Source organism: Mirounga leonina, unplaced genomic scaffold, assembly GCF_011800145.1.
Source record: "Mirounga leonina isolate KUSES-001 unplaced genomic scaffold, KU_Mleo_1.0 Mir_174, whole genome shotgun sequence".
NCBI classification, from domain to species: Eukaryota; Metazoa; Chordata; class Mammalia; order Carnivora; family Phocidae; genus Mirounga; species Mirounga leonina.
In genome coordinates this window covers 5,630,091-5,657,807 of record NW_023270451.1, presented here as the reverse complement: position 1 = coordinate 5,657,807, position 27,717 = coordinate 5,630,091, and the positions used below count along the sequence as shown (strand labels likewise).

Sequence of the window (27,717 nt, the reverse complement as noted above, 5' to 3'; positions counted from 1 at the left end):
CTGCTAGATACACAGAATGTTATTCATAAGCTTCCTGGTAACCACCAAACAAAAACCTGTAATATAAAGAGAGAGAGAGAGAAAGAGAGAATGGAATCCAAGCATAATTAATGAAAATCACTAAACCACAAGGAAAGAGCAAGAGGGGAAAAGAACAGGAAACTACAAAATCAACCAGCAAACAATTAACAAAATGGCAGTAGGTACATACCTATCAATGTCTTTAAATGTAAATGGTCTGAATGCTCCAATCAAAAGACAGGGTGACAGAATGGATTAAGAAAAAAAAAAAAAAACAAAGGGTGCATGGGTGGCTCAGTTGGTTAAGCATCTGCCTTCGGCTCAGGTCATGATCCCGGGGTCCTGGGATTGAGTCCCGCATCAGGCTCCCTGCTCAGCAGGGAGTCTGCTTCTCCCTCTGCCCCTCCCCCACTCATGCTCACCTGTGTGCTCTTTTCCAAATAAAATCTTTAAAAAACAAAAACAAGCCCCACCGATCTGCTGCCTACAAGAGACTCATGCAGACACATACAGACTGGAAGTGAGGGGATGGAAAAAGAATTTCCATGCAAAGGGAAGTGAGGGGGTGTGGAACTGGGGTACAGTGTTTCTATCAGTCAAAATAGAATTTAAAACAAAGACTGTAGCAAGAGACAGAGGGCAATTACATAATAATAAGGGGCTCAATCCCACAAGATGCTATAACAACTATAAATATTTATGCACCCAACACAGGAACACCTGAATATATAAAACAAATATTAATGGATGTAAAGTGAGAAACTGACAGTAACACACTAATACTAAAGGACTTTAACACCAACTAATATCAATGGATAGATCATCTGGAAAGAAAATAAGGAGGGGCGCTGGGTGGCTCAGTCGTTAAGTGGCTGCCTTCGGCTCAGGTCATGATCCCAGGGTCCTGGGATCGAGCCCCGCATAGGGCTCCCTGCTCCGAGGGAAGCCTGCTTCTCCCTCTCCCTCTCCCACTCCCACTGCTTGTGTTCCTGCTCTCGCTATCTCTGTCTCTGTCAAATAAATAAATAAAATCTTAAAAAATAAATAAATAAGGAAACAGCAGCTCTGATGACACAAGAAAGATCAGAGCAGAAATAAATGAAAATAGACACTTAAAAAATAAAAGATCAATGAAACAAAGTTTGTTCTTAAAAAAAAAAAAGGCAAAACTGACAAATCTTTAACATTAACAGAATCATTAACAAAAAAAGAAGTCTCAAATAAAACCAAAAATGAAAGAGAAGTTAAAACAGACAACACAGAAATACAAAGGATAAGAGACTACTACAAAAAATTACATCCAACATATTGGACGACCTAGAAGAAATGGATATATTCCTAGATACATACAATCTTCCACGACTAAATCAATTGGGACTACATCCAACTAAAAGGCTTTTGCATAGCAAAAGTAAACCATCAACAAAACAAAAAGGCAACCTACTGAATAGAAGATCTTTGCAAATGATATACCTGATAAGGGATTAACATCCAAAATACAGGGCGCCTGGGTGGCTCAGTTGGTTGGGCGACTGCCTTCGGCTCAGGTCATGATCCTGGAGTCCCGGGATCGAGTCCCGCATCGGGCTCCCTGCTCGGCAGGGAGTCTGCTTCTCCCTCTGACTCTCCCCCCTCTCATGTGCTCTCTCTCTCCTCTCATCCTCTCTCTCAAATAAATAAATAAAATCTTTAAAAAATAAATAAATAAATAAATAAATAAAACCATCCAAAATACATAAAGAATCCATACAACCCAACAGCAAAAACCTAATAATCCAATTTAAAAATGCACAGAGGACCTGAATAGACATTTTCCAAGAAAACATACAGATGACCAACAGGCACATGAAAATACAGAATACTCAACATCACTCATCATCAGGGAAATGCAAACCAAAACCACAGTAAGATATCATCTCCCACCAGTCAGAATGGCTAGTATCAAAAAGACAATAACAAGCTTTGGTAAGGATGTGGAGAAAAGGTAACTCTCACGCACTGCTGGTCGGATTGTAAATTGGTGCAACCATTATGGAAAACAGTATGGAGGTTCCCTAAAAAATTAAAAATAGAAATACCATATGACCCAATAATTCTACTTCTGGGTATTTATCTGAAGAAAATGAAAACACTGATTTAAAAAGATATTATGCACACCTATATTTACCGCAGTATTGTCACTGACCCTTGAACAATGTGAAGGTTAGCGCGACTGATCTCTGCACAGTCAAAAACCCCTGTATTATTTTTGACATCCCCAAAATTTAATTAGTAATAGCCTACTGTTGAGCAGAAGCCTTACTGATAACATAAATAGTCGATTAACACATACATTGTATGCTATCTGTATTCAAAGGTAAACTATATTTACAATAGGCAAGATACGGAAGCAACCTAAGTGTCCATCAACAGGTGATTGGTTAATTTCATTTTGAAGGATGTTTGCTGGTTTCTGTTGTGAGAGTTGCATTTAATACCTGCTAAGACTCATCCTGATCTCAGCTTTTTGAGCCAATAATCAGAGGACGTGATTTCAAAAAATAACACAAGAAGGGTTTTCAAGTAGATTCTGCATATGCTTCTGTTTGTTCTATGCTGCAAATAATAATATTGTTACTTGGCAATGTTTTGATGGCTTTGTTCTCAGGTCATATGCCTTTTTCTCTTGCAAAGACAAGACTGTTACTAGCACTGTGAAATAAGTTGGACAGAGAAAGACAAATACCATATGATTTCACCCATATGTAGAATCTAAAAAACAAGACACGTGAACAAACAAGTAAACTTAAGAAGAAACAGACTCATACATACAGAGAACAAATCAGAGGTTGCCAGAGAGAAGTGTGGAGGGGAATGGTGAATGGATGAAGGGAATTGAGAGGTACAAACTTCTAGTTGTAAAATAAATTAAGTCATGGGGGGGCACCTCGGTGGCTCAGTCGGTTGAGGGTCCAACTCCTGATTTTGGCTCAGGTCCTGATCTCAGGGTGATGGGATCGAGCCCCATATCAGGCTCCAGACTGGGTGATATGGAGCCTGCTCGAGATTCTCTCCCTACGCCCCTCCCCCCCCAAAAATAAAATAAATTAAATTAAGTCATGGAAATGAAAAGTATAGCATAGTGAATATAGTCAATAATATTGTAATAACTTTGTGTGGTGACAGTGGGTAACTACACTTATCATGGTGAGCACTGAGTAAAGAATATAACTGTCAGATCACTATGTTATACACCTCAGACTAATATTATATGTCAACTATACTTCAATTTAATAAATCTCCTGCTGGGGCACCTGGGTGGCGTAATCTGTTGACCATCTGACTCTTGGTTTCAGCTCGAGTCATGATCTCATAGGTCATGAGATCGAGCCCCTGTTTGGGCTCCACACTCAGCATGGCGTCTGCTTGAGCTTCTCTCCCCCTCTCCCTCTGCTCCTCCCCCACACTCTCTCTAAAATGAATAAATGTTTAAAAAAAGTAAAAATTTTAAAAATTAAAAATCTCCTGCCTTTAAAAAAAAAAACTTACACTTCATTAAAAAATGCAGCTCTCACCCCCTAATTTCCTTCTCTGCTTTATTATTCTTCAAAGCACTAGTCATGTTTTAATATACCATATAATTTACCCATCTGTTTATGGTTTCTCTCTTCCGCTAAACCTAAGGTCTAAGAATGTCTGGGTGTCTTTCTGCTGTGTTGATGGTTCTAGCTCTACCACCTAGAACTGTGTGCCTCGCCCACAGCAGGTGCTCAATAAATACTCACCAAATGAATGAATGAGTGAATGAATGAGTTACTGGAAGGGCCTGAGAGGGTCCACGAACTCGATGAAATTATAGTAAAGGGCCCACAGCTTTCATGAGATTTCAAAAGGGGTCAGGATTGAAAAGAGTTTCAGAACCACTAACCTGGCAAGTTCTCAGAGATTCAACCCAATTTCTAGATTATCTCCAAATCCTTAGAATGCACAGATGTATTTCTGCTTTCATGTGATCACTCATTTCCCACGTGAAATAAAACAAAACTAAAGTTACCATTGTTTACTTCTGCAGTTTTAGAACCTGTGGCTCAGAAAACCGAAGAAGGGCGCTTGGGTGGCTCCATCAGTTCAGTGTCTGACTCTTGATTTCGGCTCAGGTCATGATCTCAGGGTCATGAGATTGAGCCTCATGTTGGGCCTGCACTCAGTGCCGAGTCTCCTTGGGATTCTTTCTCTCCCTCTGCCCCGCCCCCAACTCGTGCACACGTGCATTCTAAATAAATAAATAAATTCTTAAAAAAAAAAAAAAGGGGGAAGAAATATACCCCAAAGAGGTAGACTATCCATCTTGGCCTCCAGCCCTACCCTCCTCTTCACAGCTACGTTCCATGTTGCTCTTCATATGGGTTCTCCAGAAGGAGAAAACAAGTGTGTGTGGGGGGTTCTTGTTCCTCCCATTCTCGAAACTGAAACATGTAGTAAGGTTTTATCTATTAATGCCCTGCCTCATTCTAATAAGGTGTTGGAAAAGTATTATTTACATTAATCAATTTGTTAACTACGATTAATACTGTGAACATTCCTTAGCATCAAAGCGAAAACATCAGGGTCTTTTTTTTTTTTGTTAATCCCATATCCTTTAAAAAAAAAAAAAAAAAAAAAGGAAAAGAAACATTTACCAAGGTGAAAGATCTACCACCATCACCCCACCCCCCATTCCCCAACCACCTCCACCCCTGTTGCCCTTCCCACCACAGATCAAGCCGTCAAGGATGCCCCACTCTTTTCATCCCATCCCCCACTTCCAACATCAAGTTCCGTCTCTCCCCACTCCCCACAAAGCCTGGCAGGACAGGGGAGACAGGTGGCGGAGAGGGGCAAGAAATTAAGAAAGGTGGAGGAAGAGGGGGAAAAAAGGCTCTTGCTATTCATTGTTACCTACCCCCTGGCAAATATAATTACACTGCTCCAATAAACTGTATGCCAAATGTTAGTAAGTTTGATCCTAGGTAAAACTCACATATTTAAAGGTCAGTGACCTACTGCCAATTTTTTTAAATCTTTCTTTTTTTTAAGATTTTTTTTTTTTTTTAATTTATTTGCGAGAAGAGAGAATGAGAGACAGAGAGCACATGAGAGGGGGGAGGGTCAGAGGGAGAAGCAGACTCCCCGCCGAGCAGGGAGCCCGATGCGGGACTCGATCCCGGGACTCCAGGATCATGACCTGAGCCGAAGGCAGTCGCTTAACCAACTGAGCCACCCAGGCGCCCGACCTACTGCCAATTTTTAAAGGTCTGGAAAGGTTATCTGAAGACTTTTTTTTTTTTTTTTACAGCTTTAGCAGCTTTATCCAAGGATGTGGGGGAAAAAAAAGCCAAACACTCTGGGCAATGCCTTAACCTTCATAATTCATATTCCAAACACACATCAAGTTCCTACTTTACGGTATTATGTCCTGCACTTGCAGGACATGACCTTGTTCATGCCATCACCCACCTGAAAACCACTGCCAAAACACTTTTCATCTTCTAGGCCCCGCTCAAGTATCATACCACCTCCTCTGGGAAGCCATCTCCAGCCCCACCAGCTAGAATCAATTGCTTCCTTTCCCATACTTCTACAACAACGCTCTATTCCAACCTCTAGTTGCCACCAGATCGGAACTGGTTATTCATATATGTACTTTGTTGCTCAAATATGAACTCGAGGGCACTACATTCAATTTTCTCCCCAGAACCTAGCCCTAGGCCTTATCATATAAAAGGGGCTCAAATAACTAACTTGAGTGTCAAAATACAATTCACAGAAAAATTAATAATAAGAGTAAATATGCAGCCCCCCCCCTCCCCAAGAAAACCAAATGCTACCTCCTTGGAACCTGGAACACTGCTGTGATCTTTTTCCATTATCAGCCATCTGAGAACATTTGGAATGGACAGATTTTTCCAAGTTGGCCATGGGTTGACAAATCTGCCATCCTTTCCTTTCTTTGATTTAGTTACATCTTCCTCTAGTCTGTAATCCAGTTTGAAACTTTTCCTGGAAAGCCTAGAAGAATCACTTCCTACAGAGCTCCGGGCTGAATTCTGGCGTTTTCTTACTGCTTCTTTAGGATATTGGCTGCTTGTCATCAGGGACTGGCTGCTTTCATTTTCATCCATGTCCTTTGCAGAACTAAAAAAAACAGAAGGGGGGAAAAATACTTTAACATAAAGGCATTAAAACTTATTACACAGCGTCCACAGTATTATTTCTTAGCCAGTAGAAATTTCCTCAAACTTATAAAAACAGTATGTCTCTATCAGCTCAAGCTTTCTTCCTGCAAAATACAATTTCTGAATCCAGTATTATTCCTTGCTAAATAGAGAAGATGTTTGCTTTACCTATTCCTGCCAAAGCTTTTAAATATTCCTTATCTGCTGTAATCCAAAGCAATGTCCATCTACCAGGCAGCATTTAAACATAGGAAATTTTCCATTTCAATGATATCTTGTACAATTAAAGCACCTTTCTGAATCTGTAATATTTTCATACAATTTTAAAAATATTATTGTTAAAAGCACACAGTGAGAAGGACTGCTTTAGTTCCTTGAGGATTACTCAGTACTCCCAGTGATTTACATATAACTCCACTAGGCCTAGCCATTTTTACTTTGAAGATAATCTGTTCCCAATTCCCCTAAAAAACACACTGAGTTCAGATCCCAGGGAAGGAGACAACAACATTAATGGAGAGACATTTCGATAATGTATTTAAGTGTTTAACCATGCCAATTTGAATTAACTCAGATTTATAACTGCCAAGACAGTGCAGTGACCTTGGTTAAGTTTCCTACCCTCTCTGGGCCTCGATTTCCTCATCTGTAAAATGGAGATAACAAAAGCACCTGTCTCTGAGGCTTACTGAGAGGTTTTCAAAAGCTAATACAAATAAAGCACTTAGAAACACGCATGTAACATGTATATAGGGCGCCTGGGTGGCTCAGTTGGTTAAGCGACTGCCTTCGGCTCAGGTCATGATCCTGGAGTCCTGGGATCGAGTCCCGCAGCGGGCTCCCTGCTCGGCAGGGAGTCTGCTTCTCCCTCTGACCTCCCCTCTCTCATGCTCTCTCTCTCTCAAATAAATAAAATATTTAAAAAAATTTTTAAAAGAAACATGCATGTAACATGTATGTAACAAATATAACACATACACACAAGGTAAGAGCTCAACAAATGTTAGCTGTTGCTGTTGACCTTATTACCACCACCACTTAACTCAAGGAACCCAAATCCTTCATTTTGAGCTATGTAGGTACTCCAGACACTTAAAAGTGATAACGTATTAAGAATATGCATTTATCCAGGGGCAAAGAGGGGGCTCTCAGTTGAGCATCCAACTCTTGATTTTGGCTCAGGTCATGATCTCAGGGTCAGGCTCCGTGCTCAGCAGGGAATCTGCTTGAGATTCTCTCTCCCTCCCTCTCTGCCCTTCCCCCTGCTCAAGCTCTCTCTAATAAATAAATCTTTCCCCCAAAAAAGAATATGCATTAATCTGCCATGAATTTCATTTCTTTCCTAGTCTATTAAACATTTGCTTTCTGTCCAGTTTAAATACAGTGCACACACATAATATACTTCATAACCCTAACAAAATAAACACAACAGAAAGCCAAATATTTTTATGGCCACAATGACGTTTACCATAGAAATACCGTCCAGGAGGGCAAGGGAAAGAACGCAAAGGCTAGGATGAACACGTACAATGAACTAAAACTATTTTTCCAAACCATCTACAGTAAAATAGTCTATGGTCTAGGGAATGATCAGTGTTAAGAAAGCACAGGTGGCAAAAGCTAAAGCACACACTGTTGCTGGTCAGCCACCATGGATTGCGGAAGAGCCTAATGGCTAAGAGAGCCTAACAAGCTTTCTATCTTAGGCAAATAACCACCTTTCTAGCCCTCAATTGTCTCATCTGTAAAACACCTACTTATCTCATGGGGATTCAAAGGATCAAATGACATAACGCCCATAAAGGGGTTGCCACTCACCAAATGCTAATTCTTTTTTCCCCTAAATCCTACCACATGGCCATATATCTCAATTCTTTAAATTCCATCAGAAAGCAAAGAATCTGGGTGAGTTATCTCAGTTCTCAAAGAACTGCTCTATAATTCCCTGGGTTACAACTGAGTTCAGGCCCAGGACTTTACAAAGGGCAAGAACAAAGACCAACCATTCAAACCCCACTTCATTTAACGGATGTAAATGCACCAAATTGAGAGACTTTATTTCCTGACAGTAATATGTCTAACAGATGGCAGAGCTGACCTGATGCTACCAACCCCTTGTGATGATAAATAGCTTATGAGATATGTACATGGGCCTATTTATATAGACACATACACCTATATGTACATATACACACATATACATATAAATACATACATAATATTCCTACCAACTATGTAATATATTTTTGGCTCACTGAAACAATCAGAGGATAAGGAGGAAGGAGAAATGGGCCCTCTGATTCAAAAACCACAAAAGCAAAGTCAAAATAGAGTTTTGATTAATGTATTGTATCACACTGATTGATTTGCAGATGTTGAACAAGAACCATATGATCCTCTCAATAGATGCAGAAAAAGCATTTGACAAAGTACAGCATCTTTTCTTGATCAAAACTCTTCAGAGTGTAGGGATAGAGGGTACATACCTCAATATCATAAAAGCCACATATGAAAAACCCACAGCGAATATTCTCAATGGGGACAAACTGAGAGCTTTCCCCCTAAGGTCAGGGACACGGCAGGGATGTCCACTATTACCACTGCTACTCAACATAGTACTAGAAGTCCTAGCCACAGCAATCAGACAACAAAAAGAAATAAAAGGCATCCGAATCGGCAAAGAAGAAGTCAAACTCTCACTCTTTGCACATGATATGATACTTTATGTGGAAAACCCAAAAGACTCCACCCCAAAACTGCTAGAACTCATACAGGAATTCAGTAAAGTGGCAGGATATAAAATCAATGCGCAGAAATCAGTGGCATTCCTACACACCAACAACAGACAGAAAAAAGAGAAATTAAGTAGTCGATCCCATTTACAATTGCACCCAAAGCCATAAGATACCTAGGAATAAATCTAACCAAAGAGGCAAAGAATCTGTACTCAGAAAACTATAAAATACTCATGAAAGAAATTGAGGAAGACACAAAGAAATGGAAAAATGTTCCATGCTTGGATTGGAAGAACAATATTTGTTCTTCCAATGCTACCTAGAGCAATCTACACGTTGCAATCCCTATCAAATGCAATCCCTATCAAATGCAATCCCTATCAAAATACCATCCACTTTTTTCAAAGAAATGGAACAAATAATTCTAAAATTTGTATGGAACCAGAAAAGACCCTGAATAGCCAGAGGAATGTTGAAAAAGAAAACCAAAGCTGGTGGCATCTCAATTCCAGACTTCAAGCTCTATTACAAAGCTGTCATCATCAAGACAGTATGGTAATGGCACAAACAGACACATAGATCAATGGAACAGAATAGAGAGCCCAGAAATGGACCCTCAACTCTATGGTCAAGTAATCTTCGACAAAGCAGGAAAGAATGCCCAATGGAAAAAAGACACTCTCTTCAACAAATGGTGTTGGGAAAATTGGACAGCCACATGCAGAAGAATGAAACTGTACCATTTCCTTACACCACACACAAAAATAGACTCAAAATGGTTGAAAGACCTAAATCTGAGACAGAAGTCCATCAAAATCCTAGAGGAGAACACAGGCAGCAACCTCTTCAACCTCAGCCGCAGCAACTTCTTCCTAGAAACATCGCCAAAGGCAAGGGAAGCAAGGGCAAAAATGAACTATTGGGACTTCATCAAGATAAAAAGCTTTTGCACAGCGGAAGAAACAGACAACCGACAGAATGGGAGAAGATATTTGCAAATGACATATCAGATAAAGGGCTAGTATCCAAAATCTATAAAGAACTTACCAAACTCAACACCCAAAGAACAAATGATCCAAACAAGAAATGGGCAGAAGACATGAACAGACATTTTTCCAAAGAAGACATCCAAATGGCCAACAGACACATGAAAAAGTGCTCAACACTGCTCGGCATCAGGGAAATCCAAATCAAAACCTCAATGAGAGACCACCTCACACCAGTCAGAATGGCTAAAATTAACAAGTCAGGAAACGACAGATGTTGGCGGGGATGCAGAGAAAGGGGAACCCTCCTACACTGTTGGTGGGAATGCAAGCTGGTGCAACCACTCTGGAAAACTGTATGGAGGTTCCTCAAAAAGTTGAAAATAGAGCTGCCCTACGACCCAGAAATTGCACTACTGGGTGTTTACCCCAAAGATACAAATGTAGGGATCCGAAGGGGTATGTGCAGCCCAATGTTTATAGCAGCAATGTCCACAATAGCCAAACTATGGAAAGAGCCAAGATGTCCATCGACAGATGAATGGATAAAGAAGAAGTGGTATATATATACAATGGAATATTATGCAGCCATCAAAAGGAATGAAATCTTGCCACTTGCAACAACGTGGATGGAACTGGAGGGTATTATGCTGAGCGAAATAAGTCAATCAGAGAAAGATATGTATCATATGATCTCACTGATATGAGGAATTCTTAATCTCAGGAAACAAACTGAGGGTTGCTGGAGTGGTGGGGTGGCTGGGTGACAGACACTGAGAAGGGTATGTGCTATGGTGAGCACTGTGAATTGTGTGAGACTGTTGAATCGCAGACCTGTACCTCTGAAACAAATAATACATTATATGTTAAAAAAAAAAAAAAAAGAATATAGTAGGAAGGGAGAAATGAAGCAGGGTAAATCAGTGGGGGAGATGAACCATGAGAGACTATGGACTCTGAGAAACAAACAGAGGGTTCTAGAGGGGAGGGGCGTAGGAGGATGGGTTAGCCTGGTGATGGGTATTAAAGAGGGCACATACTGAATGGAGCACTGGGTGTTATACGCAAACAATGAATCATGGAACACTACATCAAAAACTAATGACATAATGTATGGTGATTAACATAATTAAAAAAATAGAGTTGTGAGACAACATAGAGTGGTCCGATGCGGCTGGAATATAAGAAGTAAGGAAGGCTTGTAACAGCCAACAGCAAACGCATGAAGGCTGGGATCCGAGTTGGGGCCCGGCCTGAGACTTTAAGGAGGTCTGGCTACCCTGTAAGCAATGAAGAAAAAAATGAAGGAGCTAAAAAGGAAACAACTCTGGTAGTAGGATAAAAATGAAAGGGTGTGGCTAAACACTGGAGCCAGGCAGATAAATTTGCGAATAGGAAATAGGCAGCCCAGAACATCCAGTAATAGTGAAACACTCTGCTCCCTGTTTCACAAATTCCATTTAAATTTCTGCTCCTAGCAACATTTCAAGGTAGGTATCATAATGCCCTTTTTTTTTTTTAAGATGTTATTTATTTGACAGAGAGAAAACACATAAGTAGAGGGAGAGACAGAGGGAGAGAAGCAGACTCCCCGCTGAGTAGGGAGCCCCATGCAGGGCTCGATCCCAGGACCCCAGGATCATGACCTGAGCCGAAGGCAGACACTCAACCAAAGGAGCCACCTAGGCATCCCTAATGCCCATTTCTAATTGAAATACTAAGAGGTAGATAGCAGTCCAGTCAAAAGATGAGGAGGCAGTGAGAGAAGAGAAAACAAAGAATAAATCCAAGAAACCAGAAGGTGAATCAGGAAGACCTGAGTCTGTGGATGGTGGCACACTTTGGCTGTTTGTAGGGCAGGATGGGGGATGCATCGGTAGACAAGTGGCAGGAGTCAGAAATGACAGCACCGATGACCAAGCCAAGGAATTAGGGGAAAGCAAGTGTTTGGAGGGTGGAAGAGAAGGTGGCTTTCTGACCCAGTGAGCTTGAGACAGGGTGTGAGACAACAGGGAGGAATCCAAGCAGAAGTGCTCATGGACACCCATGGACATGATGACCCTGGAACCCAGGTTGTGTTGGGGGTGATACAAGTGAAAGTAAGAAAACAGAGAGGTTTCCAGGGACCCGGGAGTAGAAGGAGTGAAAAATGGGTTCAGTGATCTGCTTTATCCTTGAAAAATAAACGGTCTCTGCATGCTTTTCCCATTTTCTTTCCTCCCGTCCACTCAGGCTCTCACCCCAATCCATCCATGGAAACCGTTCTCCAGCAAAGAGTCATCCTCTCTTAACATGCCCTTCACCCCAATGCACACCAAATCCAGTCTTCAGGAATGATCTTTTAAAGGCAGATCTGATAAAACCAACGAAAAGGAAAAACCTCCAGAAGGTTCCCTTGGTTCTCAGAATGAGGGCAAAAGTCAGTAAGAAGATGGTCCATGAGGGTGTTTCTGGCCCTGCCCACACTCTGCTCTGCTACAAACACAGGGCCTTCATCTACTTCCTCAAATGCACCACGCTCCCACCTCACGGCCACCTCTTCCATCATAGGGCCTTTGCACATGATTTTTAATTAATTTTTTTTTAAAGATTTTTATTTATTTATTTGACAGAGAGAGAGATAGCGAGAGGAGGAACACAAGCAGGGGGAGTGGGAGAGGGAGAAGCAGGCCTCCTGCCGAGCAGGGAGCCCGATGTGGGACTCGATCCCAGGACCCTGGGATCATGACCTGAGCCGAAGGCAGACGCCCAACGACTGAGCCACCCAGGCGCCCTGCACATGATTTTTAAAATATCCTTCAATACCTGGACATATATTCACAGGATTATATATGACCACGAAAGTGTTCAAGCAACACAAAATGTTGGCACTAGGCACTGTTAGTGTGAAATGATCTGGAAACAAACAGAAGGACATGAAAACCTGAATTGTAACAATCTGGACTTGTTCTCTTGGAGGAAAAGTACTGGCAGTCCACTCGGTGAACATGCAAAGTGACAAGCTCTACCAACAGGTGCTCCAGTGACAAAGTGAGCCTCGGCAGGTGGAGACACAGGAGCCTGGGTCACATGAAAAGGGTCCTCATCAACTATCAGTGTTCTGGCCGCTCTGGAGGGCACAACAACAATCTCACAAGGGTCATGTTCAAGCACCAAAGATAAAATGATGGGAAGAACAAGGACTCAAGAAGAGTGGGTTCTGTATATGTAACTCGTTTTCAGCTTTGGAAATTCAGACAAACCCCGTAACATAGCCAGGCTGGAGTTTCCTTAATTAAATGTAGCAAATCTCCTTATTTCTGGTTATAGATCTCTCTCCAAATTTAACGAGTAAAAATTCAGCCTTGATCTCAGGCCAACAGTAAGCGAAAGGAGATGTGCATACTGCTGAGTACATATACATGGTAAACAACCTGTGTTTTAAAAGTGAGTCCAAAACTTGATGAAGATCTTTACGTCACGCTGATTTTCATCCAATTTAAGGCACCATGAATGGTGCACACGGTTCTTTTATGTGCCACTAAGACTGTAAAAATATTATCAATGATAAGATCACCCATTATATGACATAACCTGGAATCAGTGGTGTTCAAATGTGCATAAAACGCCTGTCTTGACACTGATGAAATACACCAGTTTTTATATGGAGATAGAGATTTTGGAAAAGGAGCAAAAACATTAGCCTTGGTAATTAAATATAATCAGAACCGCAATTAATGTGTTGACCCTTCTTTCTTATGTGAACAACAGCTAAATTTGGACTAAAAAGCTAGACTTAGACTCCAGAAGCAGATTTAAACAAAGCCCTATGACAACTAATATAAAATATAAATGCTCTTTGTTTAAAGAACAATTTGTTACACAGAGGACAACATAAATTCCATCTAGTAATTATCAACTACATTCTCCACATTTCTTTGAAGATTAATTGCCTACTTACTAGGAGAAGGACTTACCCCAACGTCTCTACCCAAAGAGAGATCTGAGCTGTGACATTTGGTGAAGACAAGTCTGCCAAGTACAAATATTTTATTTCAATAACTGCACACATGGGTAAAACACTTTCAAAAACCAAGCCCTCTCTATTTCAAAAGCAAATGTTTTATCCTTTCTTTCTTTGACATTTAAGATTTGCCCGCTGCCTAGAATTGAATGCATTGCTTTATCATTTAGAAACTTAAAGAAACAAATTACATTAGTACAATGTATGTTTGGGATTTCAGCGTGCTTATAAACCATGACATTGCAAATCATTATTCCTGGAGGTGACATTTAATAAATACTAATTGGGTGACTATCCATTACATACCAACAAAGATGCTGACTTGAAATATGGAAAACATTCAGAACTCTATTTTCAGATATCTAAAATAACACGAAATTCACCATTTTATATTTGCAGTCCTAGCTGTAGTGAAAAGGGTCCTTTTAATATAATGCTAGCTAACATAGCCAATGAAACTATTTCAATAGTTTCCCCGAAGACTGGTGTTAGTGTCCACATGCATTCAGGAGTCTGGTAGGGAGGGGAGATATGTCCCAGCGTGGGAAGTACACTGGCTAATGGAAGGAAGAATGTTCTGTGAGAGGTATGTACACCCCATACATCAACAAAGAAAGTACCGCGTTGTTAGCAGTGCATTTCATTTTTTTTTTTTTTTTTTACTCACTTTGTTGACTTAACAACCAGTTTCACTAAAAAGTTAAGGGGAAACAAATAGCTTAATATACAAGACCTGGGAGCATACTAAAAATGAGTTATGACAACCTTTACTAATAGCTTTTGAGTCAAAAATATTTTAGAATACATATGTGTATACATATATACATAAAATATGATATATGTGTATATATGATAGAAATCTATTTATCACAGCAAACAATTAACCTTTATAAAAGTGAAAAGAACATTAGTGGGGCCTGTAGAAGACAGGACTCCAGCTTTACCACTAACTAGAGAGAGATCATCGTGGGGAAAGTAACTTAACCTGTCTCGACCTGGCCTTACTCATCTGTGAAATAAAGATAACAACCAAATGCCTCCCTGAAGGACTGTAACGAGGAGCAATGACATCATAGGCTAGTATCCCCAAGCACTATCCAAATGCAAATTGTGACTACTACTATTACTGATGTTCAATAAAAATATAAAGAACATGATAACTAGAACCTTTTGATCTAATTGAGCTGTTTCAAGTGAAAGAGAACATTCTAGAATTCCAGATAGACTTAAAAACAGATTGCTGTTCGGGCGCCTGGGTGGCTCAGTTGGTTGAGCAACTGCCTTCGGCTCAGGTCATGATCCTGGAGTCCAGGGATCGAGTCCCGCATCCGGCTCCCTGCTCGGCGGGGGCTCTGCTTCTCCCTCTGACCCTCTTCCCTCTCGTGCTCTCTGTCTCTCATTCTCGCTCTCTCAAATAAATAAATAAAATCTTTAAAAAAAAAAAAAAACAGATTGCTGTTCTTTCCTTAAAAATGTTATGTTTAAAAAAAAGTATTTTTAGGGGTGCCTGGGTGGCTCAGTCGTTAAGCGTCTGCCTTCGGCTCAGGTCATGATCCCAGGGTCCTGGGATCCAGTCCCACATCGGGCTCCCTGCTCCATGGGAAGCCTGCTTCTCCCTCTCCTACTCCCCCTGCTTGTGTTCCCTCTCTCACTGTCTCTCTCTCTCTGTCATAATAAATAAATAAAAATATTTTTTAAAAAAGTATTTTTATAAAAAGTCTAAGTTTCCTGATCCTTTATAAAAAAAGTATTTTCTTGTGTTAAAAAAAAACTTTAATTTTGCCTTATAAAGTGTTCATTGGATTAGAGACAGAAAAATTACTTCAACAAATGATAAAGTTAATTCGCTTATCAGGACCCACAGAACAGAAACTGCCCTTGTGGCTTGGCCCACAAATCTTAAACCCAAGTCAGCCTGCACTCATGGGAAACCCTTGTCAAGGAATCCTATCACAGTCCTCCAATTCAGCTTAGCGAGCTTACCTTACCCTAAAAACAGGCCTGCTAGCCCTATACGAAAATGCCCAACCTCTTACCCAATCATGCCCTGTTTCCACATTGCCTCTTCTAGGCGCTATAAAACGGACTCTTGCAAAAAAATTCCGCAGGAAGACTGTTCTACTGCTTCTGAAGCACCGTACTCCCGAGACCCCAAGCATTTTTTTCCCTTAAATAAGGACATGGAATTTTTTTTTTTTAAAGATTTTATCCATTTATCTGAGAGAGCACATGTGCGCACATGGGCACAAGTGGGGGGAAGTAGAGGGAGAAGGAGACTCCCCGCCAAGCAGGGAGTCCAACGCAGGGTGACAGGGGGCTTGATCTCAGGACCCTGGGATCATGCCCGAGTAAAATGCAGACGCTTAACAGACTGAGCCACCCAGGCGCCCCAGGACATGGAATTTGTTACTAAACTGTGTTGTGTCATCTGACACAAGTAATTCACAGAGAAATGTTACCTTACCAAAAGCACTGAAGACTCAGAATAGACAGTTTTGAGAAGAGTGAGTGCAGAACTCAACCTGACTCTCCAGGATACAAACTAGAGAACATGTTTTCTTTTCCAAAACTAGTCAAGGACAACAAATGTTCTTCATTACAGAACACCAAATATTCTTTGCTATTTGGCAAAATTCAATATATTGAACTAAAAAGTCATTTCACAGGCTATTAAAAGATTTTAAGTCACCAAAATACATACACTGTAAGTGCTTCCTCTATAAGAGTTTTTCCTATAAGTAAATAAGAAAGCAAAGCTCTGATTAGAATTAGAAACAATAAACAAGGCAGCTTCAGACCAAAGCCCATTTTAAAATACCACCTACAGTACTGCAACTGGAATCCTTAGGATAATCCTACTAAAATGGCATGTTAAAAAAAATAAAAATAAAGTGGCATGTTATGGCAAATTGAGAAAACCTGCATAAAGCAGGATGTTTACTGAACTGAAATAATTATCACCACCTTAGTATCTTAAAAATAATGCAAACAAAAAGTTCAGATCCAATTCTGGATTATGGGGGAGGAAAGACTAGCCTGAAGTTTGAGAAACTTGAAAGTGTATCCTCAATCTGTTATAGGACCTTATGTGTCCTTTCATTATTCCTTCAGCCAAGATTTGAACAAAAATACACTTTCAAAGTGTGGCCTCTCTCTCTCCTGTCTCTGTCTCAATCCATTATGCAAAAAGAAAGTTGCTTGTTTTTAAAGTATAACCCATAAAAATATATATTCCATAAAGAAAAGGAATGGAGGGGCGCCTGGGTGGCTCAGCTGGTTAAGTGTCCGACTCCTGATTTCAGTTCAGGTCATGATCTCAGGGTCTTGAGATGGAGCCCCACATCAGGCTCCACTCTGGGCATGGAGCCTGCTTGGGATTCTCTCTCTTGCCCTCTCCCTCTACCCTCCCCCTTGCTCATACACACATCAATGTGCTCTCTCTCTCCCAAAAAAAGAAAAGAGATCTTCATAGATCCTGGATAGAAAGGAAGGGTAAGAGGGGGAAAGCACTCTCTTTTACTTCTGACTTCAGTCTGGTCCGAACTTTCACTGTACCAATCTTCCTCGACTTACAACAGGGTGACAATCCAAACAAACCCATCCTGAAGTTGAAAATATTGAAAGTGGAAAATTAACATACGCATTTAACACACCTAACCTACCAAACACCACAACTTAGCCTAGCCTACCTTACACATGAGCAGAACACTTACATTAGTCTACAGTTGGGCAAAATTATCTGACACAAAGCCGGTTTTGTAATAAAACGTTGAACAGCTCATGTATTTATTGAATATTACTGAAAGTGAAAAACAGAATGGTTATGTGGGGGACAGAATGGCTGTCAGTGTGTCGACTGTGGACTCTCGTGATCACAGGGCTGACTGGGAGCCCTGCAGCTGCCAGAATCATATCATGAACTGTTAGCCTGGGAACAGTTCAAAATTCAAAGTACAGTTTCTACTGAATATGTATGGCTTTACCACCACCATAAAGTTGAAAAATCGGAAGTCAAACCATAATAAGTCGAAATTGTCCACACTGAAGCCTGTAAGCTTTAAAAGGTCATTTATTATCGGGGTTTCTGGGTGGCTCTGTCAGTTGAGCGTCGGACTCTTGATTTTGGCTTGGGTCCTGATCCCGGGGTTGTGGGATCCAGCTCCACATCGGGCTCCATGCTCCGTGCAGAGTCTGCTTGTCCCTCTCCCTCTGCTCCTCCCCGCACTTGCACTCTCTCTCTCAAATAAATACCTAAAGTCTTAATAAAAAAAAAAAAAAAAGTCACTTACTATCATTAAGACTTTCTCCATCTGTAAAACAAGAGGCCTGTCACAGCCTTAAGGCCCCTTCAACCTCCCCAGTTCTAACAATCTGTGGCTACACCAGAAAGCCTGCTCGGGCCATGGAAGGGCTGCCCCCCTCTAACGTGGCCGCCACTGTGGTGTGCCCCTGCCAAGTTCTACTGCCTGGTAGGAAGTCCCCAGCTAAAGTTAGCTCAGATGCAGCCACCTTCCCAGGCTGGGTTAGCAAGGGACAAGCACAGTATTTTTTATCTGAGAACAGCAACGTTAGCTACTTGGAGAAAGTGTAGCTTCACGGGTTTACCAGGCAGACCAGGAGATTATGTAGAGCTTAAAATATTTTCAGAAGAGATTTCATGACAAATCTGATCATCAAACAGCCATTTGATTTTCACCCTTTAAAAAGATTTCAGGTATAATTTGTAAGGGCCTATACTTCAATCATTTCTAGAGACATTTACCAAACAGTTTGAACGTCTACTATATCTACATCCTAGCAAAAAAAAATCTTCAGCAACCCTACAGATTTTGGAGAAATAGGTTTACAGAAGTGTCAGCTATGAATACCAAAAACTATAGCTTTTAGAATAAGGCATTTCCAAAACAACTGCCCCAAATACTTTTCCTTATATGCCAAAGGTTCACAATGATGAGAAGTTCTGTGATCCACAGGATCAGGGACGCCAAAGAGGCTCATAAGCTTCTGAATGCAGCCCACATTTTATTTTTTTAAAGATTTTATTTATTTGACAAAGAGACACAGCGAGAGAGGGAACACAAGCAGGGGGAGTGGGAGAGAAAGAAGCAGGCTTTCCGCCGAGCAGGGAACCTGATATGGAGCTCCGTCCCAGGACCCTGGGATCATGACCTGAGCCGAAGGCAGATGCCCAACAACTGAGCCTCCCAGGAGCCCCCCAAATTTAAACATTTTAAAATAGATACTTCCCAACTTGGCAGGTATCCTTGTCACCTCTAAGTCTTAGTTTCCTTGTCTGATGCCCACTCATTGTGGTATTGGACAAAATGTACGTGATCCGTAGCCCAGCATCTGGCACACAGTAAGCCCACAATAACTGTAAGCCACATTATATTCTAAGCACATAATCCATTTTTAAATTTCTGCACTAATAAAATACGGGAGCTAAGGGTAATGGCATGAATAAACTGAAATGAAATAAACTCTGGAATGTGTTTTTGTTCTTATATTTGAGTAAAAGCAGCCCTGGTCTTCCTGGAATTCACACAACTCAAAACAAATATGAAACCACAATTCTCCACAGGATTCCTATGCAAACCCATAGCTCCTTGTGGCCTCAGCAACTTTCTGAATTCACCAGGAGACCCTAAAACTGTACAGTGTCCTTCCTGGTTCTGAACATAATAATCCTCTCCACCCTCACCCCCTTATCTCCCATCCGCCCCCCAGGGAGAAAAATGTGTGAACTCAGGATCCTAATAGTGGCCACACCTACAATCAGCACTCTCCCCAGCGCCAGAGCCCTAGTTATCAAGATTCTTTGGCTCAAAGGAAAAGCTTTCCATCACAGGAGCAGGCAAAACAGGCAAGCCAGGCCAACTCTGGCTAAATGTCCCCTAAAGCATTTCAGTTATCTTCTATCTCCAAACCAAGTGACTACTAGTCTCAGGGTTCTCCCACTTCCCCCTCCGGTGGCCAAAACAGGTTGTTAAAGAAGGATCTGATGTCTAATATAACTGATAGGTAGCGACATGGGACTCCTCTCTAAGTATTTCCAAGTCAGCTGGGTACAAAGCCTTAAACCTGGGATTCTCAAGGCTGGCTGCCCATCAGAATGACCTATGGTTTAAAAACTATACTTGAGGCTTCTGAATCAAAATGTCAGGTGGGGGTTCCCCAGATAGTTTTTAAAAGCTCTGTGGGTGATCCCAATACACAGGCAGGGTTAAGAATGGCTACTTCGAATTAGTCATTGGCATAAAAGTAGGACAGGCATTTAAGAAGGACCAAAGGGACTTTCTGATACCCCCAAATTTATGCTAGCCTGGCAACTGCCAACCATAAAGCCTACTCTTCCTCCCTGCCCCACACTACAATTTAGAGAGGGAGCATGACCCCAAGGTGACCACAGGGTGCTAGGACTAGGAAGACCACGGCTAAGAACAAAGTTTGATAGGTCACAGACTTGTATTCAGTCCAGCTGAGTCACAAATTCGAGTCTGTGCTCCCAGGAAGCCAAACCAAAAGAAAAAGGCACATAATCGATGATGATTCACAATGTCTATAATAACCCAAAGCAGCCTATATGTGAGGAGTATTCAATAAATATTTGTTGAATGAATAAATGAAGAACAGGAGCTTAATCTCCTAATCTTCACTGGGACAGAGTTAATTGTTTTTAAAAAGACTCATTGGGAATAAAATTATAGAAGCAAAAGTAACCAAAGGACAGTGAGACAAAAGCCAACAGAGGGCGTTCCTACTACTAATCACGGAACTAAAAACTGAAAAATCCTAGGGAATTCTTGAGGCCTTGAATTCTCTGGCGGTAAAGTTGTGACCTAGTGGTAAAGATTAGAAGATGCTGGGGCACCTGGGCAGCTCAGCCAGTGAAGTGTCTCATTCTTGGATTCAGCTCAGGTCATGATCTCACAGTCTTGAGATGGAGCCCACATCAGGCTCTGTGCTGAGCTGAACGTGGAGGCTGCTTAGGATTCTCTCTCTCCCCCCTCTCCCTCTGCCCCTTCCCCCCATGCCTTGTGTATACGTGTGTGTGTGTGTGTGTGTGTGTCTCTCAAAAAAATAAATAAAATTTTTTAAAATGCTCTAGGAGTGCCTGAGTAGCTCAGTCGTTTAAGCATCTGCCTTCGGCTCAGGTCATGATTCCGGGGTCCTGGGATGGAGCCCCACATCGGACTCCTTGCTCAGCGGGGAGTCTGCTTCTCCCTCTCCCTGCTACTCCCCCTGTGTGTGCTCACACTCTCGCTCTGTGTGTCAAATAAATAAATAAAATCTTTTAAAAATAAATAAAAATCAGGGCACCTGGGTGGCTCAGTCCGTTGGGCATCTGCCTTCGGCTCAGGTCATGATCCCAGGGTCCCAGGATCGAGCCCCACATCGGGCTCCCTGCTCAGCAGAGAGCCTGCTTCTCCCTCTCCCTCTGCCTGCCACTCTGCCTACTTGTGCTCTCTCTCTCTTTGTCAGATACATAAAATCTTTAAAAAATTTTTAAAAATAAAATAAAAAATGCTCTATAAACAAAAAACAAAACAAAACACAAAAAAACTAGAAGAGGTCTACCATAAAATCTAGTCCCCCCCCCTTTTCTTCAGTCACAGAGCCCCAGTTCTACTTAGGGTAGCCAGCTATGCACCAGCTATATGACCACCTTTCCCACCTTTCCAACCACGGATTAGCCATATTGATGATACTTTGTGATTCAAGCAGAAGTCTTCCATGTTGCTTCTGGGAATATTAAGGGCAAGGGAGACACTCTTTTTGATTTTTCCTGTATCTTGCTGGCCGGAGCCACCCTGAGTATGAGGGCCACTTCCTAGGAATGGCACAGAGAACTAGGACTTCGGGGGCCACCATACCCACTCTGAATTTTCCAGCTCTAAGCCTCCCCAGACTAATCCCAACTGAGACAATAACCATAGCCGCGAAGTTCAGGGAAGCTATGGAACCACAGAATCCTTCCTAATCTAAACATGGGTACAGCGCGCAGCACGCGTGACTGCTATAGTTTACTGCTTACTAGGCACTTACTCTGCGCCACTTTAAATATATTCAGCATCTCATTCAACCCTCAAAATTCCCAGGAGGTAGAGATCATCCTTATGTTAAAGGTAATGTAACAAAAGGTTTACTGAGTTTAACGGTTTACATAAAGTCAAAAAGCTGGCTACCAGTTGGGCCTGGAGATCCAACCCAAGCTGTATCAGATTCCAGAGCCTGCGCTCTTTTCCACTAATCATGTTGAATCTGCAAGAAAAATCCAATAAATTTATCTTGAACAGATAGCGGGTTCAAAGTTAGTAGCGTATAGCCAACAGTTACAATCTCACTGGCAAGGCTAGCCTTTTTTCCTTTTTGGCTTTCAACGATGTCCTCTTTGTTCCCTTTCAAAGTAAAAAGCACTTAGTAGTTCCCTGGTAAGTTCTCTTATAAATATAACTGCCCTTTTAATTTTACATGGAGAAGATTTCACGTGTGACCTATTTAATCACTAAACTGTTCTCGTTTAAAGTCACATAGAAAAGAACAAGTGATTTATATAGTTCTATATTCTAGTCATATAAACAGATAATATACATGAAGCCTTGAAGATATTTTCCTTGTCTTTGAAAAGATGTCTTTGAGTTCATCCAGTATATAACCCCCTGGCATTTTATCCTTCCAACTGTTAATCAAGGTCAATGAAGAGACACCTTCGGGCAGGGGGACCAACACATGTAGTCTGGCCGGAGCTTTCCCAGTTATAATACGGAGAGTCCTCCATCCTGAGAACCTCCTCAGTCCCAGAAAAACCTGGAGGAGTGATCACTCTGTGGCCTCGGGGTACCATATAAATGCACAGATAGGTCTTCAACAAAATTCACTAAAATGTGAGTTCATAGTAAATCGGAGATGACCATTATTATTAAGTACAACTAAAGATATTTGGGCAGCTAAACAAAGAGGAATTATAAAGCTCTACATATTCATACTTAACCAAGAGAATGTTGCTGAGAACATCCAGAGTTTGTCAAATTCTTCATTGTGGTGATATTCAATATGCCCACCATCATTCATATTCATGCAGTTGAAAAACAAGTGCTGAACAGCACATATACATTTAATACACAATGAACATCTCATCTACATATAAAATTGAGACGCTATGAGAGCAACGAATGAGAGAGGAATCAACTTTCATCCAAGAACGTTAAAGTACCTCATCCCCGTGAAATGGGAGGAAAGTCTCATTTTGAGGTTTCAGTTTTGCAGTATCATGACAGGCTAAAAACTCTTGCAAGAGTAGAAACAGGAAATCTGTAAATTAAAGAGGTTGGACCGGTACATACTAAAGTCCTCTCTAACTTGAACATTCCATGACTCAAGTTCATCACTGTGTGACCCCTTTACTTTACAGGTGAAGCAAGGCAGGCCGGAGGGTTACATGACATTCCAAAGGTCCAGCTGTGGCTGGGGATAGAGCCTGGGCTGTTTATTAGCCATGCTTTCATCATAATTATGTTTAAAAACACCTGGACCGGGGCGCCTGGGTGGCTCAGTCAGTTAAGCGTCCGCCTTCGGCTTGATCGTGATCCCAGGGTCCTGGGATCCTGTGTCGGGAGCTCCCTGCACAGCAGGGAGTCTGCTTCTCTCTCTCCCTTCCCCCTTCTTGTTCTCATTCTCTCTCTCTCTCTCATTCAAATAAATAAAATCTTAAATAAAAACACTTGGACCAAAAGAGCATATGATCAGCATAAGAAGATAAAGGACACATTCCAACTCATGTAGGGTATTTTACTTAGTTTAGCTTATAAACAGATAACAGGGCCTTCACTTTTTTTTTTAAAAGGGGAGTCTAGAAGCTCTTTAAACTGTCCTGAGTTACTTCAACCATATAATGGCACAATATTCTGAATATATACATAGTACTTCTTTTCACAAACTCTCCAAACAAGCCAAAGGAACACAGTAACTTGAAAAGAGAACAAACATCTTTGCAGTTTGAAGGACCCCCAAAATACAGAAAACTTTCCAGACTAATTATTGCTGCAGTTCAGGTGTCCTAGCATCAGGGTCTCGTAAGCAAAACAAACAAGCACCTTACCAGTTTAAGGGGTGCCAGAAACAATGAGGAAGCTTGCGGTTTCTTTATTCTGACATCTTTACTCTTAAAAATGAGATTACAAATGAGCACAGAAGTATACAGGCACTTCCTGTCCAGCCAATATGTTACCGTCCCTTAATCTGGGAAAACCGCGATTTAGATAAACCTGAAAATCTACTGCCTTCAAGGGCAAAGATGAATTGTTTTAGGTAGCAGGTACATACCAGGCTCTTTCTCAATCACGCTTTTGAACTGATGCTGATCCATCCATATGCCAGCTGTGTACCCCTACACCCGATGATACGGACCACTCACAAACAGGTTTAGGGCTATAATCTATGGCTGTCATGCAGACCAAAGCTTGCTGAGCCCCACCACTCGACCCTGGCTTCATTGGTACCCCTTTCTAACAAGAGGCAGCAGGGGATTTTCCTGCACAAGGCCGGAGCTACTGTGCCAAGGGACCTTCGCTAAAATCTCCCAAGCTCTCAGTTTCCTGATTGCCTCATCTGTGGAATGGGGTTAATAACGTCACATATAGTATGTCTATTAAGTCAGGCGAATAATACATAAACACTTGACAGGGCTTTGTAAGTTATAGTCATAATACTTATGTTACCTAACCAACTGAGTTGACAAAAAAACTATTTCTGACATAACTAAACTGCCCCTGGGGTCATATGAATACATATATAATCGGTCACAAAAGTCTTAGTATTTAAATACACAATAAATAGTTCTTAATTCAAAAGACAAGGTGAGCAAAGCACTATCAGTTATAGATAGGTGGACTTCTTCAGTAATATAGCAGTTAGAATGGTATGTTACTTGAACCTTATGCTGGAAATCACATGATTTCTTTTAAAGATTTATTTATTGGCGGGGAGGGAGTGGGAGGGGCAGAAGGAGAGGGAGAGAGAACCTCAAGCAGAGGCTGCACTGAGTGGGGAGCCTGACTCCAGGGCTGGATCCCACAACTGAGATCACGACCTAAGCTGAACCAAGAGGTGGACATTTAACCGACTGAACCACCCAGGCGCCCCACATGAGGATTTTTTTTAATGCCAATTTTACACATGCCCTCACAGGCCTTCAGGATAAAGGTGCTCGTTAACAATTAATAACGTGCACAGTTCATTTCCCCAATAATACCTCAATGCAAACATTTTTTACTTGTATTCTTTTCAATCTAAAATGCTGGATCAACACAGCCCCCCAGCTACAGTCATATTCTTACTTGCATAAAGAGTAGAATGGAATGGAAAAACCCTCTACGTCCACAGCCATCTACCACTACAAAGAAAAGGCGGAACGAAAATCAAAGGCAAATGGTACTTTTCCAAACACAGACAAAATGTTCTTTAAAATCCCCTCAGTTTCCCAAACTCGTAAGTACCAAAGGAACATTATACCCTTTTCAAACAAACATAAGAGGATGACTGTATCAACTAAAACAGAACCAAAACCCTACGACGGAATGCTTATATTAAAATAGGCTTCATACAATCATCCCTGGACTAATTTAAAAATTAAGTTTTGCAATATGAATTCTGTACAATTTCACTTGGAATTGTGAGCAGAAATAGGGTATGAGAAACACTCTTAAGTATTTCCCCTCTTGGAGACTTACGGAAATTTCTTCAGCAGGAAAGCCTGCAGAATGCAACACAAAATTTTTGAAAACTGGAACTGTATTTCCAGTTGACTCACAACAGTTTTAATTGAAGTCAGTATCTCCTAAATTCTTAAACAAGTACACTTGCCCTAATTTCTTCTCTCACAGACCTAATGTTTTCTTGCAACATCAGACTGTTGTAGGATATGGGTAATCTTTTCTTTTTATTAGCACCACGCTCTACCCAACTGAGCTAACCGGCCAGCTGCGGTAATCTTTTCTTTTTAAAGATTACATAACTCCTTTCTAAACGATATCTATGTCTGAGGCTAAATCAAAAACAGTGTAACTAAAATAGAAATAGAACTGCTAGATAACCACTTTTAACAGAGATTGAAATTGTTTAATTTTCAGAGAGCTGTAGCTCAGGAATGAGTTTCTCAATAAACTAATCAGAATTATCAAAGAGCAAACACTTCATGCTCAGCCAAAGCAAACGAGATGAATCATATTATAACAGTAAAGGCAAGGACAAGAACTAAGTGACTTCTTAAAGGTTAACTTTTCTCATTCTCTCAGTATTTTCCAGGTTCGACTGCTGTGTTGATGCATCAGACTGGAGCCCACGGAGGCCTATTTATCTCAACTATCGGGACCACAGTGGGTTCTATATCGGGGAAAAAAACGCTATCTGCATACCTGTTCTAAAAAGCCTGCAATAAAACCCAACTTAAGAAACAACCACGGGACAGAAAACTCAAGAAATCACTAGCTTCCGCCACCCCACCCCACTTTGCTCCTTACTTCTGCTCTTCCATTCAGTGGTTAACTTTGAAGACAAAAGCAAAGAAACCTGTTGGGATGGATTTTTTTTTTAAAGGTAAATACCATATATGAAGCAGAAATAAGTTGCTCTAAGGCAGCTGTCGACCCGTTCGTTTACATACAGCCAAAGAAGGTACACCCACATGTACTCCGATCAGTGAAGATGCAACCTGGTGATCTGCAGAGAAGATGGGATCTGAAACAAGTCCCAGAGACGGCTACTCTCCCAAGATTGGGGGGGCGGGGGGGATGTGGCTCTTGACCCAGGCAGCTTCAAAGACGCGGGCTCCGCAACTCTCGAGGCGCAGAAATTCAAACGGACCCCTGCCTCTCACAAGTGCAGCATCTCCAGGAGGAGGCAGGGCTCCGCACCGGGAATCCCACCCACGGCGCGCTCCACTTCGCTGAGTCCACAAACAGCCCCAGGCCGGACTGTGCCGGCGGCTCCACCCACAGGTCGCGGAGAAAGCGAGCCGCGAAGGGGACCCGCGGGCGGGAGGACGCCGCCTCGCGCGAGGCCGGAGCGGGAGAACAGCCCTCCCGGCGCTCGGGCGCCGGCGGCGGAGGGGCGGGGCTCACCTGGCGTGGGGGGCGGCAGGGCGCGCGCGCCGCCGCCGCCGCGGCTCTTCCTGGGCTGCGGGCCACAGCGCCCCCGGGCACAGTGCCCCCGCGCAGCGGGAGGGGCCGCGGCGCCCGGCGCCCGGGTTCCTCCGCCCCCGGCCCCGGCCCCGGCCCCGGCGCGCCGGCTCCGCCGAGGGCGCCAGCAGCTGCAGGCACCGCCTCAACGCCCGCCGCCTCGCCATCGCGGACGCGAGCTGTACGCATAGGCCGAGGCAAAGTTCGCTCCACGTGGCCTGCTCACTCACTCACTGTGACCTTCGAATCTGGCAGCCCCGCCAGCGTCGGAGCCGCCACCCCAGCCTTTACCAAGATGGCCGCCCCCGCGGACCCCAACTCCGAGGCCATCTTGGTAAAGGAGGCGCCACGGGCGCGCGCTTAGAACCCCTCCCCTCACCCTTCCGCCTCCCGGCCAGCGCGCGCCTCGGCTTCGCCCTGCAGAAACCTTTCTCATACCAGACTGGTTACCCTGCCCTAAATCAATAGCTAACTTTCAGACGCATGAACAGTTTCCTAGATACCAGCCGTAACTGCTAAGACTAAATGGGATCTTGGTGGCATCTCATAATCGGCGCTATCGTAGCAGACAAGCTCTTGGTAGCAGAATACTTAAAACCGATG

At 42.3% G+C, this 27,717-nt stretch overlaps 1 protein-coding gene across 5 annotated transcripts in view; it reads right to left on the bottom strand.

Annotated features, from left to right (window-relative positions):
* Positions 1-27,131, bottom strand: part of NAPEPLD (N-acyl phosphatidylethanolamine phospholipase D) — a 55,115-nt gene extending 27,984 nt beyond the window's left edge. Inside the window, exons 1-2 of one of the 5 annotated variants that reach the window (XM_035020417.1) lie at positions 27,058-27,131; positions 5,868-6,174 (exon numbers count right to left, since the gene is read on the bottom strand). In XM_035020417.1, coding sequence (XP_034876308.1) covers positions 5,868-6,161 — 294 coding nt within the window. In that variant the 5' untranslated portion in view covers positions 6,162-6,174; positions 27,058-27,131. Of the gene's footprint in view, positions 1-5,867; positions 6,175-13,892; positions 13,899-26,541; positions 26,996-27,057 lie in introns of those variants that run through there. The other 4 variants (XM_035020415.1, XM_035020414.1, XM_035020416.1 and 1 more) reach the window with 4 other exon arrangements.
* Between the last annotated feature and the right edge of the window lie 586 nt (positions 27,132-27,717).